The 12,964-nt window shown below is 41.6% G+C and overlaps 1 protein-coding gene across 1 annotated transcript in view; it reads left to right on the top strand.

Annotated features, from left to right (window-relative positions):
- The window catches only part of LOC149279325 (DNA-directed RNA polymerase III subunit RPC10), a 60,664-nt gene that overhangs the window by 27,528 nt on the left and 20,172 nt on the right, over positions 1–12,964 (top strand). The window contains exon 2 of the mRNA XM_089501325.1: positions 7,449–7,536. Coding sequence (XP_089357451.1) covers positions 7,449–7,536 — 88 coding nt within the window. The remainder of the gene's footprint in view (positions 1–7,448; positions 7,537–12,964) is intronic.

Below are 12,964 nucleotides of genomic sequence, written 5' to 3'. Positions count from 1 at the left end.
TTTTTAACAAACCCATTTAATCAAAACACAGTATTTCAGTATTTTTTTTTCCTGGGTACATAAAATGACTGAAACAACTTGTGATTTGTATTTAGAAACACCCCCCGAGTACAGGAATACCCCATATACATGGGTAGGGCATGTCTCTTTGGCACTACGGGTTCAAAATTGGAACATGCGCATTTCAGTTTTCGAACATGGAATTTTGACAGATCAGTTTGCTGGGTCCAGGTCTCATCTGGGACACGGTAGACGTCCCATATTTCATTTTACCCCCCTAAAACTATATATTTCCTTAAACAGCTCAGGGAATCTAGTTAGGGGCGTATTGGCCCATACCATGCAGCTGATTTCAAACCGGCGCCTTCCAAATTTAGTCTAACAAAAAAAGAAAAAAATTTTCACATCCACTTTGCGGTTTCACCATGGATGTGTGAAAAAACAAAATAGGTCTTTATTTGTGTTCAGTAATACCCCCGAATACACCGATACCCCACATGCATAGATAAGTCATATTTCTCAGACATTGTCAAGTAAAAACTGGAACATGCACATTTCAGTTTTTAAAATATTTTCTTTATCAGATTACTTGTAAGTGACAAGTTTAGGCCGCTGACATTGATCAGGGAGACCGATCAATAATTAGTGACTTTATTAATAATTTGTGTTTTTTTTCATAATTACCCTAGATGACCTCAATCTCTTTGTAGGGCGGGGTCATCCAGGGGCTGCCATAATGATCAGATCACTCCTGTTGGCCAGGAGTGATCTGATCATCATCAGCCTAGCCCAGCATTTGACCTGGAAGCACCCTGGACTTTCAGGTCAGTGCTGTTATTTTATTTATTTCTTTTTAATGTTGTTTTTTTTTTTTTTGTTTGTTTTGTGTTTTGTTTTTTTTAACTCTTTCAATGCTGATGCTCCATTGAAGCACAGCATTGACTGATATTTAGCTTGTGGGGACCAATATTAACCCCTGCAATGCTGTGATGGGGGTCATACACAATTGCGGCATTGAAGGGGTTACTTGAGCAAGAGAGGGGGTAGGGGTTAATTGAGCAAGGGAGGGGGTGGGGGCTGGTCTCCACACTCATGTGGAGACTGGAGAACCCTGTCTCCCTGTCCCTGAAGGTGCCTCTGGCAGCTGGGACACAATCTCCCGTAGACCGGAGATTGCAGGGAGGAGTCTCTTTGATCAGTCTTACAGGACTGATCAAAGGGCTTGTGGAGGCTCGTTTTTGCTGTTGCTTGTCTGCCTGTTAGACCACCAGCAGCAGAACACCATACAAAACGGATATTAACCCCTAAAATGCCATTGAAGGGGGTTATTGAAGCCATTGAAGGGGTTAACACTGCACTGACGCTCTCATGGAGCGATCAGGCAGCAGGGGAGTGTTGTAGCAGGTCCTCACACTTGCCTGAAGCTATCCGGTTTGCTCCGTGAGAGCGTCAGTGCAGCGTTAACCCCTTCAATGCCATTCAATTTTATGAAAAGCGGATTTTGAGCCGACAAGATCACTCCGTGGAAGTGATCTAAGGCCCGGGGGTGGGCTCTGGTTGGCTGTGGCAACGTGGGGGCATTTTTTTGAGATGACATACCTGGTATGTCCCGGTCTGGTGGTGACATCTGCTCAGGAAGTACCAGGTACCTCCCGGTCCGGAAGGGGTTAAGGAAAAAAGAATTTACTGTGAGTATAAAATTCCTGTTTTTTCAGTAGTCCTATGTATATCCATTGCCATAGCTTCCTCCTTAATTTATACTGAGGAAAAATAGTTATTTAAAGTTTCTGCTTTTTCCTGGTCCTCCTTAACCAACACTCCCATCTCTGTTTTTAATGAACCTACGTTTCCATTTTTTGGGTTTTTTTTAGAATTTATGTACTTTAAAGAATTTTACTTTAGACTTACTTCCTTGCTGTAGACATTAAAGTCTTACTGTAGATTTTAATTCCTTGGGATTGATTCACATACCCTTAACGAAAATGGATGTCCCGGTGTGTGGCTAGGCATCTTTCTTTCCATGCGGGGAAGATTGATTGGCTTCATTTCATGCATTTTAGTGACAACAGCCTGTGCCCCCTAGGGAGCACCCCCTGTTTGACATTCTGTATATAATCCTTTCCCTGATTACCCACCTCACTGCCAGGTTTGCAGGGGCTTATAGACCTGAAAGGTCCAATTTTCCAAAACCCAGTGACTTATTAACACTTTGTTTTAGCGGGGATTGAGCAAGTGTTTTACATGAGCTTAATGGGACAATAAAGTAACCTTTGGTACTATATAGGCTATATATTATTAACCCTCATTATACATGTGAATGTATTGTAGCATAGCCATTCATCGGCAAACCTTTAGCCAGACATGGATAGAAAAAGTAGAATACGGTCTGCCTAATTTCTGAATGTTTTTCTTAGTTCCAGACCTTATCTTATGCTTGCTTAAACTCCTTCGCTGTATTAACATCTACCAATTCTGCTGGAAGGCTATAGTATGCATCCACTATACTCTCAGTAAAGCAGTAGCCTACCTAAAGGGGGAGGTGCACCCAAGGTGCCACTCACCAGGTGGGTGCTGCGATGACCGCCTAATACAGGCGTGCAGCTTACCACTGTGGCGCCCATACAATATGCGAGACAACTTTTCCCTCTCGTGTTCCTGCTCCCCCTGGGCGGGCATTAGGTAGCAGTCGGGCTGCTTAGACATCTGCGCAGAGGCCTAGCACGTCGATGTCTGGCGTGGCATATAGTAATAGGAGTTATGCTGTACCGTATCTGTTCAGTAAATGCTATTTATTTAAACTGTTTAATTATAATGTAATAATTTATTTCAGTTGATAGATTACAAATTTGTGAAATATTCTTGTGTGTGTGGTGGGTGTGCCGCATAAAGGATCCGCCCTGGGTGCCAAATACTCTAGGTACGCCCCTGCAGTAAAGTACCATATTTGATGAGCCCCCAAAATTTTAATGTTATTTTAGGGGGAAAAAACAAAAAGCCTGAATATGAGACTACCCTATAGGAAAAATGTTTTACTTGTAAATATTCTCATGTAAACTTTTTCATATTTAATAAAAACTATGATTGAGAAAAAAGATTTTTTGTTTTTTTTACTTTTAGTTGCCAACCTGCCCCCCAGTTATGCGCATCTGCCCCCAAGCTTGCCGCTCTGCCCCGATATGCCTTATACCCCCCTGATATGCCACTCTGCCTACAGAAATGCCTTTTAACCCCCTATTTGACATTCTGCACCCCCCCCCGACTTACCAATACTTCCCCAGACTTGTCCCACGTACTTCAGACTCCCTGGTGTCTAGTGGGGGCAGCTGGTGGACGTCTGTGTGCTGAGCGTAGCTAAGCTCTGTTGCCGGGGCTTCTATGACGGAGCACCATCATGACATGACCTTCCGGTGCTCAGTCATAGAAAACCCAGCGGAAGTAACGAGCAACAGAGATTGTCTACGCGCAGCACGAAGACGTTAACTGGCTGTCAAGGAGAAGGAACCAGATGCATATGATGCATTCTATGATGGAGCACAGGAAGGTCATGTCCCGCTGGCGCTCCGTCATAGAAGCCCCCAGAGGAAGTGCCGGCAGCAGCAGAGGCTGCCAGAGAGGAGGATCCAGGTCCCCCGCAGCGATTAGTCTTGTAGTCAGGTCTCTCTTTGAGGTCTGATTATAAGACGACCTCAAGTATCTAAAAGGTATAACCCTCTGTCACTTTACCTAATTTTGTGCGGATTTAGAGGGGAAAATATAATACAAACTGTTACCTACCTGGTTCACCAGCCGCCACGGAAAAGAGGGAGACCCACCCCCCTCTGTCTGCCAGCAGCCTCAGCCCCCGCCACGGAGGAGAGGGAGACCTTCCTCTGCCAGCCAACGGCTTCAGCCACCGCCACAGAGGAAAGGGAGACCCCCTCTGTTTATTTATTTATCTTTATTGTTTAACCCTTTGATCTTTTCCTGAAAAAATACACAAAACTAGTGGATATCAAACAATTGCAAATACAACACAGGTTTCTGCAAAAAAAATGTTAAGTATATGTGTCACAGGGTCAGGCTAACAGGCTATTATTTTCATGTTAAGTTAGCCGGGTCATGGAGCGTTTTTGTATTCAGTTTGTGATACCATGACCCGGTTTATTGTGTATTCGGCCCATAGACTGATGTGGCTGCAGCTCCAGCCTTCAAAGAGACGATCCGATAATCTGGCTGGGGCTCTTAATCAGACAGCACAGCCCTGTCTGCCCAGACGGCACCCGCACTACAGGGGGGATAACACAGGTGGGGGAATCCATTGTATCCCTTAATCCCCTCACCTGATACATCCCCTGTATACCGATGGGATTTGTGATGGGATGTGACTGATGAGATTGGGGGCTGGGTTTTGTGTTCGTTGAATTAAGGATCTATATAAGTTTGGTTTGTTGTGCAATAAAGAGTTCTTCTTCTGGTTTTACTCAGAATGGTGGTCTGACTGACCTGTGGATAGCTGAGTGCTATCCGTATGAGGGACTGACTGGTGATTCCTCAGCCCTCAAACAGGGGTACCCAGCCTTGGGTACGGTGACCCTGTAACAATATGTATGGCAGAATTATTAGCAACCCTATGAATTTATATCAGAAAAATATATTTGACATATTCCTATTGATATTTTATATTTGTAGTACACCGTGACTAGGAACAGGCAGTTGTTCAGCCAAAACTTCCTGTATCACAGGGGTAGAAATATTAGGTAATGCATAAACCAGATTACTTTAGCTGTTAATCACAATGGTAAGACCAAGCAATATAGCTGTGACTTTCGACAAAAGGTTGAGCTTCACAAAATGGGAAGTAGTTATACAAAATTAGAAAACGCATTACCTCAATCAGGGCAATAATTAAGACGTTTGAGTGAACTGGAAGAGGATGTATGTCTTCATTGTCTCAATGCCCTGTGAAGAGAATGGTTTGAGTGGCCAACAAATCTCCAAGCATCAAAGCTGGAGAATTGCAGAAGTTTTGTCTTGGGGTTTGAAAGTCTCCAAAACTGCAAACCAACTTCCCTTCCATCATCATAAGTTGTTTGGAAGGGTTTCAGAAAAAAAACAACTCTTTCTTATCCAAAAACAAACTTCAAATGTGATCAGGTTCTATGATCAGATGAAACCAAAATAGAACTTTTTGGCAACGCACACAAGAGGTGGGTTTATGCCACACAGAGAGGTAGCCATATGGAAAAGTACCTCATGCCACTGTTAAATATGGTGGTGGCTCTTAAATGTTTCAGGGCTGTTTTTATGTTAGACATTTAGAGTCCATGTTCCCATGTATCCTATCAAATATCAAGATATATTCTTCTAGCAGAACAATGATCCAAAACATGCATCAAAATAAACACAAAAGACCAAAAAATGAAGGTCCTACCATAACCATCCCAGTCCTATGACTTTAACCCCATAGATAACCTGTGGGGTGAACTGAAGAGGAGAGTCCACCCCTTGAAGAATATGAAATAAATTGCCATGCATTACAGGAGAAGATTCAGAGCTGTTTTCTTGGCAAAACAAGGTAGCACAAATTATTGACTATTGACTGAAAGGGTGCCAATAATTATGCCGCACTTTTTTTTAATTTTTTTTAATTTTTTTATAAACCTTTGGTGTTTTCTATCCATGATGGCAGATTATTTTCATGTATGTTTTGAAGAAGAAAAAATCAAAAGGTTAAACAGAATTTTTCGTAGCCTTATTTTGTTTATATTTACCAAGGGTGCCAATATTACTTGAGGAAGTTGTAAGTTGCAGTTTTTACTGCAGAATAATAATGCTATATTCATGAAATGGGCTACCTCTATATAGCACTGGATTTTCTCTTTATGTTTTGAAAATGTTTTATTGCAATGATATACGTGCATTAAAAAATAGATGCACTTTGAGCCCGAGAGAGCTCTGTAAGTGACATCAGCATAATTGCAATTAGTGATGTCTAGTTCATGAACGAATGGTTCTTTTGCACTGTTTCTTTTCAATGAACTGAACGAATCTGATTTTGTTACCGATTTGTAACAGTCCAGTTTGTGAATCATTAACTGCACTGGTAATATGATCCTAGAGTGAGTCATCTGCAGAGCACACAGACTCCAAGCTCAGGTTACAGCTCATCAGTTTATGTTCAGATCAGCACTTAGTCACCAGTTCACTGTTTCAGAGTTCAGAACATATTCAAGTCATCAGTATACAGTACACCACAGGACACAATTATACTTTTATCACTAAATACAGGATTAATCTTCACTGCCCCCAGGATTTAGGTTTCCCTTAGTTTGCACCCCTTTACTTCTAATTGCACCTTATATTAACCTTCTTAACCCCTTAATGACAAAGCACGTACATGTACGGGCTCAAAATGCATTGTTTTAAATGGGTTTAGGGACCGCCCATTGTCCTTAAGGGGTTAATATTATCATGATTGTTCCTTTGGTATACTGTATTGGATAGTGGGTAAGACTACTACACTAAAACTAAATAAACTTCATATAGTGTTAGGTGATAATTGTGGTTGAACATAAACATACATTAGTTTACACAATGCACACCTCTCCATTGCTTTTGATCACAATAGAAGACCAAAAATCACACACAAAAAACACCATTTTATTTTAGTTCAAGTAGTTGTAGAGGGTGTGACGGGCCTCGGGTACCCCGGCTGGGTACACCTGTCGATTCTTTGTTGCTTCCTCCCGGAACCACAAGGGTTAACCACTTCCAGCTGTAGCCTATAGTAGCGGGGAACGGACCAGGAATGTGGCTTGGATTCTTTGCTGAACGAGCACCGTAGCTCGCCGAAGCGTAGCCGGTACTGTAACTGTCCTGAGAGGCTTTTTCCCCCGAATTGGTCTTGCTCCATACCCCACCCCGGTGGGTTAATAGCAAGGTAAATGGTGCGGTAGGTGAGGGCTGATGGCATCCGGGATACGAGGGGTTAAAGTATGTGGCAGGGCATGTGGAAAATGGACAGCAGCGGCACGGGAGGGAGAACAAAGGCACAGAAGACAGACACACAGATAGATATACATAACTATCACAGCAATGATATTAAACAGCACTTTTCAACCCAGGGTTGTGACAGGGGGTACTTGGCTAAAGAATATACTTGTATTTATGTTAACTGTTATAAATGTTAAATATTTTCCAGCTCTTTCTTAAAGCTACTGATTACAAAACCTCTGTGGTTAAAATTGTACTTTCCCTACATCTTAAGGGATGCCCAGAATAACCTAGTTGATGATGAGGTATCTAGAGGGTGTTGTGATGCGCTTATGTAAACTTAGGACGTAGCTAATACCTGGCTGTAGTTCAAGCATTTTGCATAAAGGGGAATTATATAAGGAAAAATAATTTCCCAGTTTCCCTCTGTGTTATTGTATTAACAGTAGTAAACACACAACTTTTTCTCCTACAAGGTAACTGGCAGAAAATATCCTAAACTTAAAGAAGTGGATGATGTTCTTGGAGGTTCTGCTGCATGGGAAAATGTTGATTCAACTGCAGGTAATTATTTGTATCCAACTACAAAGTTTAACCCCTTAAGGACAATGGGCAGTCCCTAAACCCATTGAAAACAATGCATTTTGACATGTGCGATCTTTGTCATTAAGGGGTTAATTTTCATGCTGAAAATGTAACGTCTATTCTAAAATATCAGTGCTTACTTTTGAAATGTTAGTTAAAGTAATCCTTTCATGTCCTAGGGACAGATTACTTTCTAAGGAACCATGTCCCTTATGACCATTTAAGTAAAGATAAAAAAATAAAAATAAACATGAAATTGAAACAAACAAAAATAAATTAACCTCAATGATCACGTCATCAAATGGGGTACCTTCTGGTTAGGGGAGGGAACACTAAAGGGATCTTTTAATAAAATATTTTAAAGCGCCCAAACACCCTGCATGTCTCCCACTAGGAATATAAAATCATGTTGTAGGAAAGGGAACAAAACACAAAAACATATGGATGTGGGGTAGTGCTGTACTGTAGGAATATTGCTGAACATAAGTGTCTTCCCCCTAACAGTTCTTAACCTCTGGACTAAATTATAATCTTTCCCAACGTTCCACACACAAATAGTAATTTACAAGTATGTCGGAGAGGCACAAGTAAACTACAGAAAATGTTAATAAACTCTTTACAGAAAAGAGAAATGCATATTAAACAAACGCTACTATTTGTGTATACTATCAAAATGAATTGTACATTATTAAAGAAAATATGGATGTCTCAAATACATAGAACAGTGTGTATTTGAAGCTTAGGTATTTGAGTAACAATGGGACACAGTTACCTATCTAACACCGGACCTGGTCTAGTACAACGTTTCAACAGATTTTTCCATGCAAGCTTGGGTTGGAGAAAAAAGAAAATCTGACCTCACCGGATCAACAGGCTAAACATACTCCCTGTATAGTATTCTTTGCTAAAAGAGAAATCATCCAGCCCTTATTTGTTCTGTGTGAATAGTTAATTGCACATATTTGTTACAATGATAACAACCCCTTTTTTGCTGCGGTATTAGAAAATGCATTTTTCAACTTTCAATTGATAACCTTGTTCTTTGCACAGTCCTATTAATGAACATGTCATCGGGGAGTGGCTTGTATTGCCCTGTACGCATCTGTAAAGTTATATCCTATCCCATGTAAGACACTTTCTAGTTGAAATAAATTCAACTTCTCTACCTAAGGTGTTCCCTTTGTTTTGTTGCACTTTTCATCCTCTGACACACCACTTATTTCTTAAAGTGACTTTGCCCATGTACATCATGAGGTTGAGAACCCCCCCATCCGGGACTTCCAAATAAACTGATTCGCATTTTATAATGTTTTTATAAAATGCCACATCTTTTGGGAGTTAGCCTTTTAATTCCCCTGTTATTAAATTTATATATTTTTACTTTTCTTTGAATTCAAAGAAATTTTTAAATTTCTTTGGTTATTTTATTTCTTTTGGGTACATTGAGTCTACTATCAATTTTCATTTATGAAAATTTATCTCTAAAGGGTGTAATTCTTCTCATTTGAGTGTCCCTGAGGTCTACCAACTCTCAATATTTATCCAGAAGATCCAAATATGATGTCTAGATTTTTTTTTCCTTCTAAAGTATTCAGGAGGCTTCAAGTTGATTAAAGATATCAGGTTCTTGAACTGATTTATTCTTAACCAAATATTAAAGATGCAGTCCTTAAGGTCCACTCTAGACATTTTCTTCTGGCCACCTTTGATCGTCAAGATGCATAAAATTATTTGCCAATCAGAAGGATTTTTCTTGTGAGTTCCGTTTGGGCTTGCCTCAGCCCCATGTTTTGTTTTTTTTGCCAATGTTCTGAGTTCTGAACAGATACTCTTAACACCTTCTTTGATTGAAGATGCAGCATAAGAAAGATAAGGGTATTGGGATTGATGGGATCATCGAAGTGTTGTGCCATAGACTCACATTGGTCCATGTTGACCATTTATGTACAATACGTAGTATGATGCAATTGTGTTCTATCTATGGGACATGATCTGTTCTGCTGGAGGTGTACATTTCCATCTTATAGCTGTGGATCAACGGCATTCTTAATTCTCTCCAGAAGGACCCGATTGATTCCTCTATAGTCAACAAAATAGCTGAGGTCCCCTTTCTTGAAGATCTTGATTAATTATCCCTCCTGCTGGAATCTTTTTCTTTCCAAATACAGCATCTTCACTGAAGCATCTAGGTCTACTTGTACTCTTTAACTCCATGAGTATTAGGGTTGAAATTATAGTAGCCATATTCGGTTCTGTTACTAAGTATCTATATTGTGGTGGATTAAATATAAGATCTTGATATTCTCCCTTAAGTTTTATCATATGTATACTATCATTTAAAAAATAAACAAAATTATCAATTCTGTCAAAGATTTTATTAAGTGGTTTTGCAGTTTTTGTAATTTAATCCCTTAAAGAGCAAAGTTATTTTACAATGTAAAGCAACAAAAGCAGGTTTTGTATTTGTCTTTATTCAAGTGTGATTTTCCACTAGATCACTTAGATTACACCCATATCTTTTTCTTTTCTTTCAAGACAAGTAGGGCTCTTTTGAAATTTGTGTGTGTGTGTGTGTATATAATATATATGTGTGTGTGTGTATATATATATATATTGTGGCAAGGTTATGGAGTCTGTCTACATAAGTGGCAGATTGGAACGCTCATTATTCCCAGCATGAGGAGGTTAATTGCTGGAGGTCAGCAAGGTGGAGCCAATTAACCTGCACTCAGGTGCTTAAAGGGCGGCCGTTAGAGGCATTAGGGGTCTGGAAACAGGGAGAGAGGCAGTCAAGCCAGAGGCCCTCAGACTTTATCAAAAGGATTTGTTTTTGTTTTGGTTTATTTACACTATGAAGTGCAATACTGTGGACTATTCAAAGCTACAATAAACCACATCTTGCTTTTATTCTGCTGGTGTTCGGAGTTTCTTGTTTTGATCGGGCCGTCCTGCCACAATATATATATATATATATTAGTGTGTATATAATATATTGGTCTAGATTGTAAGCTTGTTTGAGCAGGGTCCTCCTCACCTGTTGGCTCTAAGACAATTTGTTATATTTGTTACATACTTGTTATGTCCTGTCTACCCGTTGTACAGTGCTAGGGAATTTGATTATAGAACAATTAATAATATATATGCACGCACACACTGATCAGCCATAACATTATGACCATCTGCCTAATATTGTGTAGGTCTCCCTTTTGCTGCCAAAACAGCCCTGACCCATCCAGGCATGGACTCCACTTGACCTCTGAAGGTGTGCTGTGTTATCTGGCACCAAGATGTTAGCAGCAGATCCTTTAAGTCCTCTAAGTTGTGAGGTGGGGCCTCCATGGATCGGACATCCCACAGATGCTTGATTAGGATCGAGATCTGGGGAATTTGGAAGCTAAGTCAACACCTTGAACTCGTTGTGTTCCTCAAACCATTCCTGAACCAATTTTGCTTTGTGACAGCGCATTATCCTGCTGAAAAAGGCCAATGCCATCAGGGAATACCGTGTCCATGAAAGGGTGTACATTGTCCGCAACAATGCTTAGGTAGGTGATACATGTCTAAAGTAACATCCACATGACCCAAGGTTTCCCAGGAGAAGATTGCTCAAAGCATCACACTCCCTCTGCTGGCTTGCCTTCTTCCCATAGTGCATCCTGGTGCCATGCGTTCTCCAGGTAAGCAACGCACGCAACCCAGCCATCTACGTGATGCAAAAGAAAACGAGATTCATCAGACCAGGCCACCTTCTTCCATTGCTCTGTGGTCCAGTTGTAGGCACTGTGACATTCTGCCCTGGTTTCCTGGCACCTGTATTGTGCATTCAGGTTTTTGGGCAGTTACTAGTTCAGCCTCTAGTGACCCCCCTGCCTTTCTGCTCTCCTCCTATTGTTGTCACCTTGCCTCATTACCTGCAGCCGTGCAGCTTCCTGCAGTCGGGGGCCTTTGCATTGTTTGGCTTTGGTCCTTGTTCTCCTGTTTTGGATTACACGTTGTGACCTGGCTTGCTTCTGACTGTACTCCCGGATTACGATTTGGCTTTGCTACTGTTCTGGTTCTGACCCGGCCTGCCTGTCTATGTCTGACCTGCCTGAGGGCTTGTGTCCAGCCGTGTGCCCTGCTTGAAGGCTTCCAGCCGTGTGCCCTGCTTGAAGGCTTCCAGCCGTGTGCCCTGCTTGAGGGCTTCTTGCCATCGTGTTTGGAGGAGAAAGAATGCTGAGTTACATCCAAAGAACACCATACCTATGGTGAAGCATGGGGGTGGAAACATCATGCTTTGGGGCTGTTTTTCTGCTAAGGGACCAGGATGACTGATCCGTATAAAGGAAAGAATGAATGGGGCCATGTATCGTTGAAGATGAAACATGGCTGGGTCTTTCAGCATGACAATGATCCCAAACACACCGCCCAGGCAACGAAGGAGTGGCTTCGTAAGAAGCATTTCAAGGTCCTGGAGTGGCCTAGCCAGTCTCAAGAGCTCAACCCCATAGAAAACCCTTGGAGGGAGTTGAAAGTCCGTGTTGCCCAGCGACAGCCCCAAATCATCACTGGTCTAGAGGAGATCTGCATGGAGGAATGGTCCAAAATACTAGCAACAGTGTGTGAAAACCTTGTGAAGACTTACAGAAGACGTTTGACCTCTGTCATTGCCAACAAAGGGTATATAACAAAGTATTGATATGAACTTTTGTTATTGACCAAATACTTTTTTCAACCATGATTTGCAAATAAATTCTTTAAAAACCAGACAATGTGATTTATGGACTTTGTTGTCTCATTCTGTCTCTCATAGTTAAAGTGTACCTATGGTGAAAATTACAAGCTCTCTCATCTTTGTAAGTGGGCGAACTTGCACAATTGGTGGCTGACTAAATACTTTTTTGCCCCACTGTATGTGTGTTCCTGCTTACTGCTTTTGGCTGGGTGCTGTTGCATCTTTCATTCTCGGCCCCTGATAACTCTGAGCCGCCCTCTTTTGAGGACAAGCCTAAGAAGGCCGTTGCTAAATCCAAGCATGTCCAGTGCTCCGGGTGTCACAAGGCTTTGCAGGATTCAAGCAAGAAGCTTTGCTCCACTTGCCTGAGATCCGTGGCGGATTCTGAGCCTTCTGGGGGTAGGGAGTTTTTGACCTGGCTTAAGGAGGAGATGCAGTCTACCTTCTCTGCCTTCCGTCAGACCGTTCCTGTTCCTGCCTATCACCACCTTCCAGCAATGCAAGACTCCGCTCTCCTGGGACGTCAGCCTTTGTTATCTGACTCTGAATTTGACTATCCAGAGGTAGAGGAAGGTTCCTCGGAGGAAGGAGAGATCCGGGAGGAAAGTTCTTTTTTGTTCCCGGTGGAAGAGATTGAGACTTTGATTTCCGCTGTTAGATCAGCCATGCATTTGGAGGAGTCCTCCACCCAGA

Source organism: Sceloporus occidentalis, unplaced genomic scaffold (assembly GCF_023333645.1).
Source record: "Sceloporus occidentalis isolate IW3139 unplaced genomic scaffold, rSceOcc1.0.p SCAF_171, whole genome shotgun sequence".
NCBI lineage: Eukaryota > Metazoa > Chordata > Lepidosauria > Squamata > Phrynosomatidae > Sceloporus > Sceloporus occidentalis.
The sequence above is the reverse complement of the archived record's forward strand: the minus strand, read 5'-3'. Positions and strand labels throughout refer to the sequence as shown.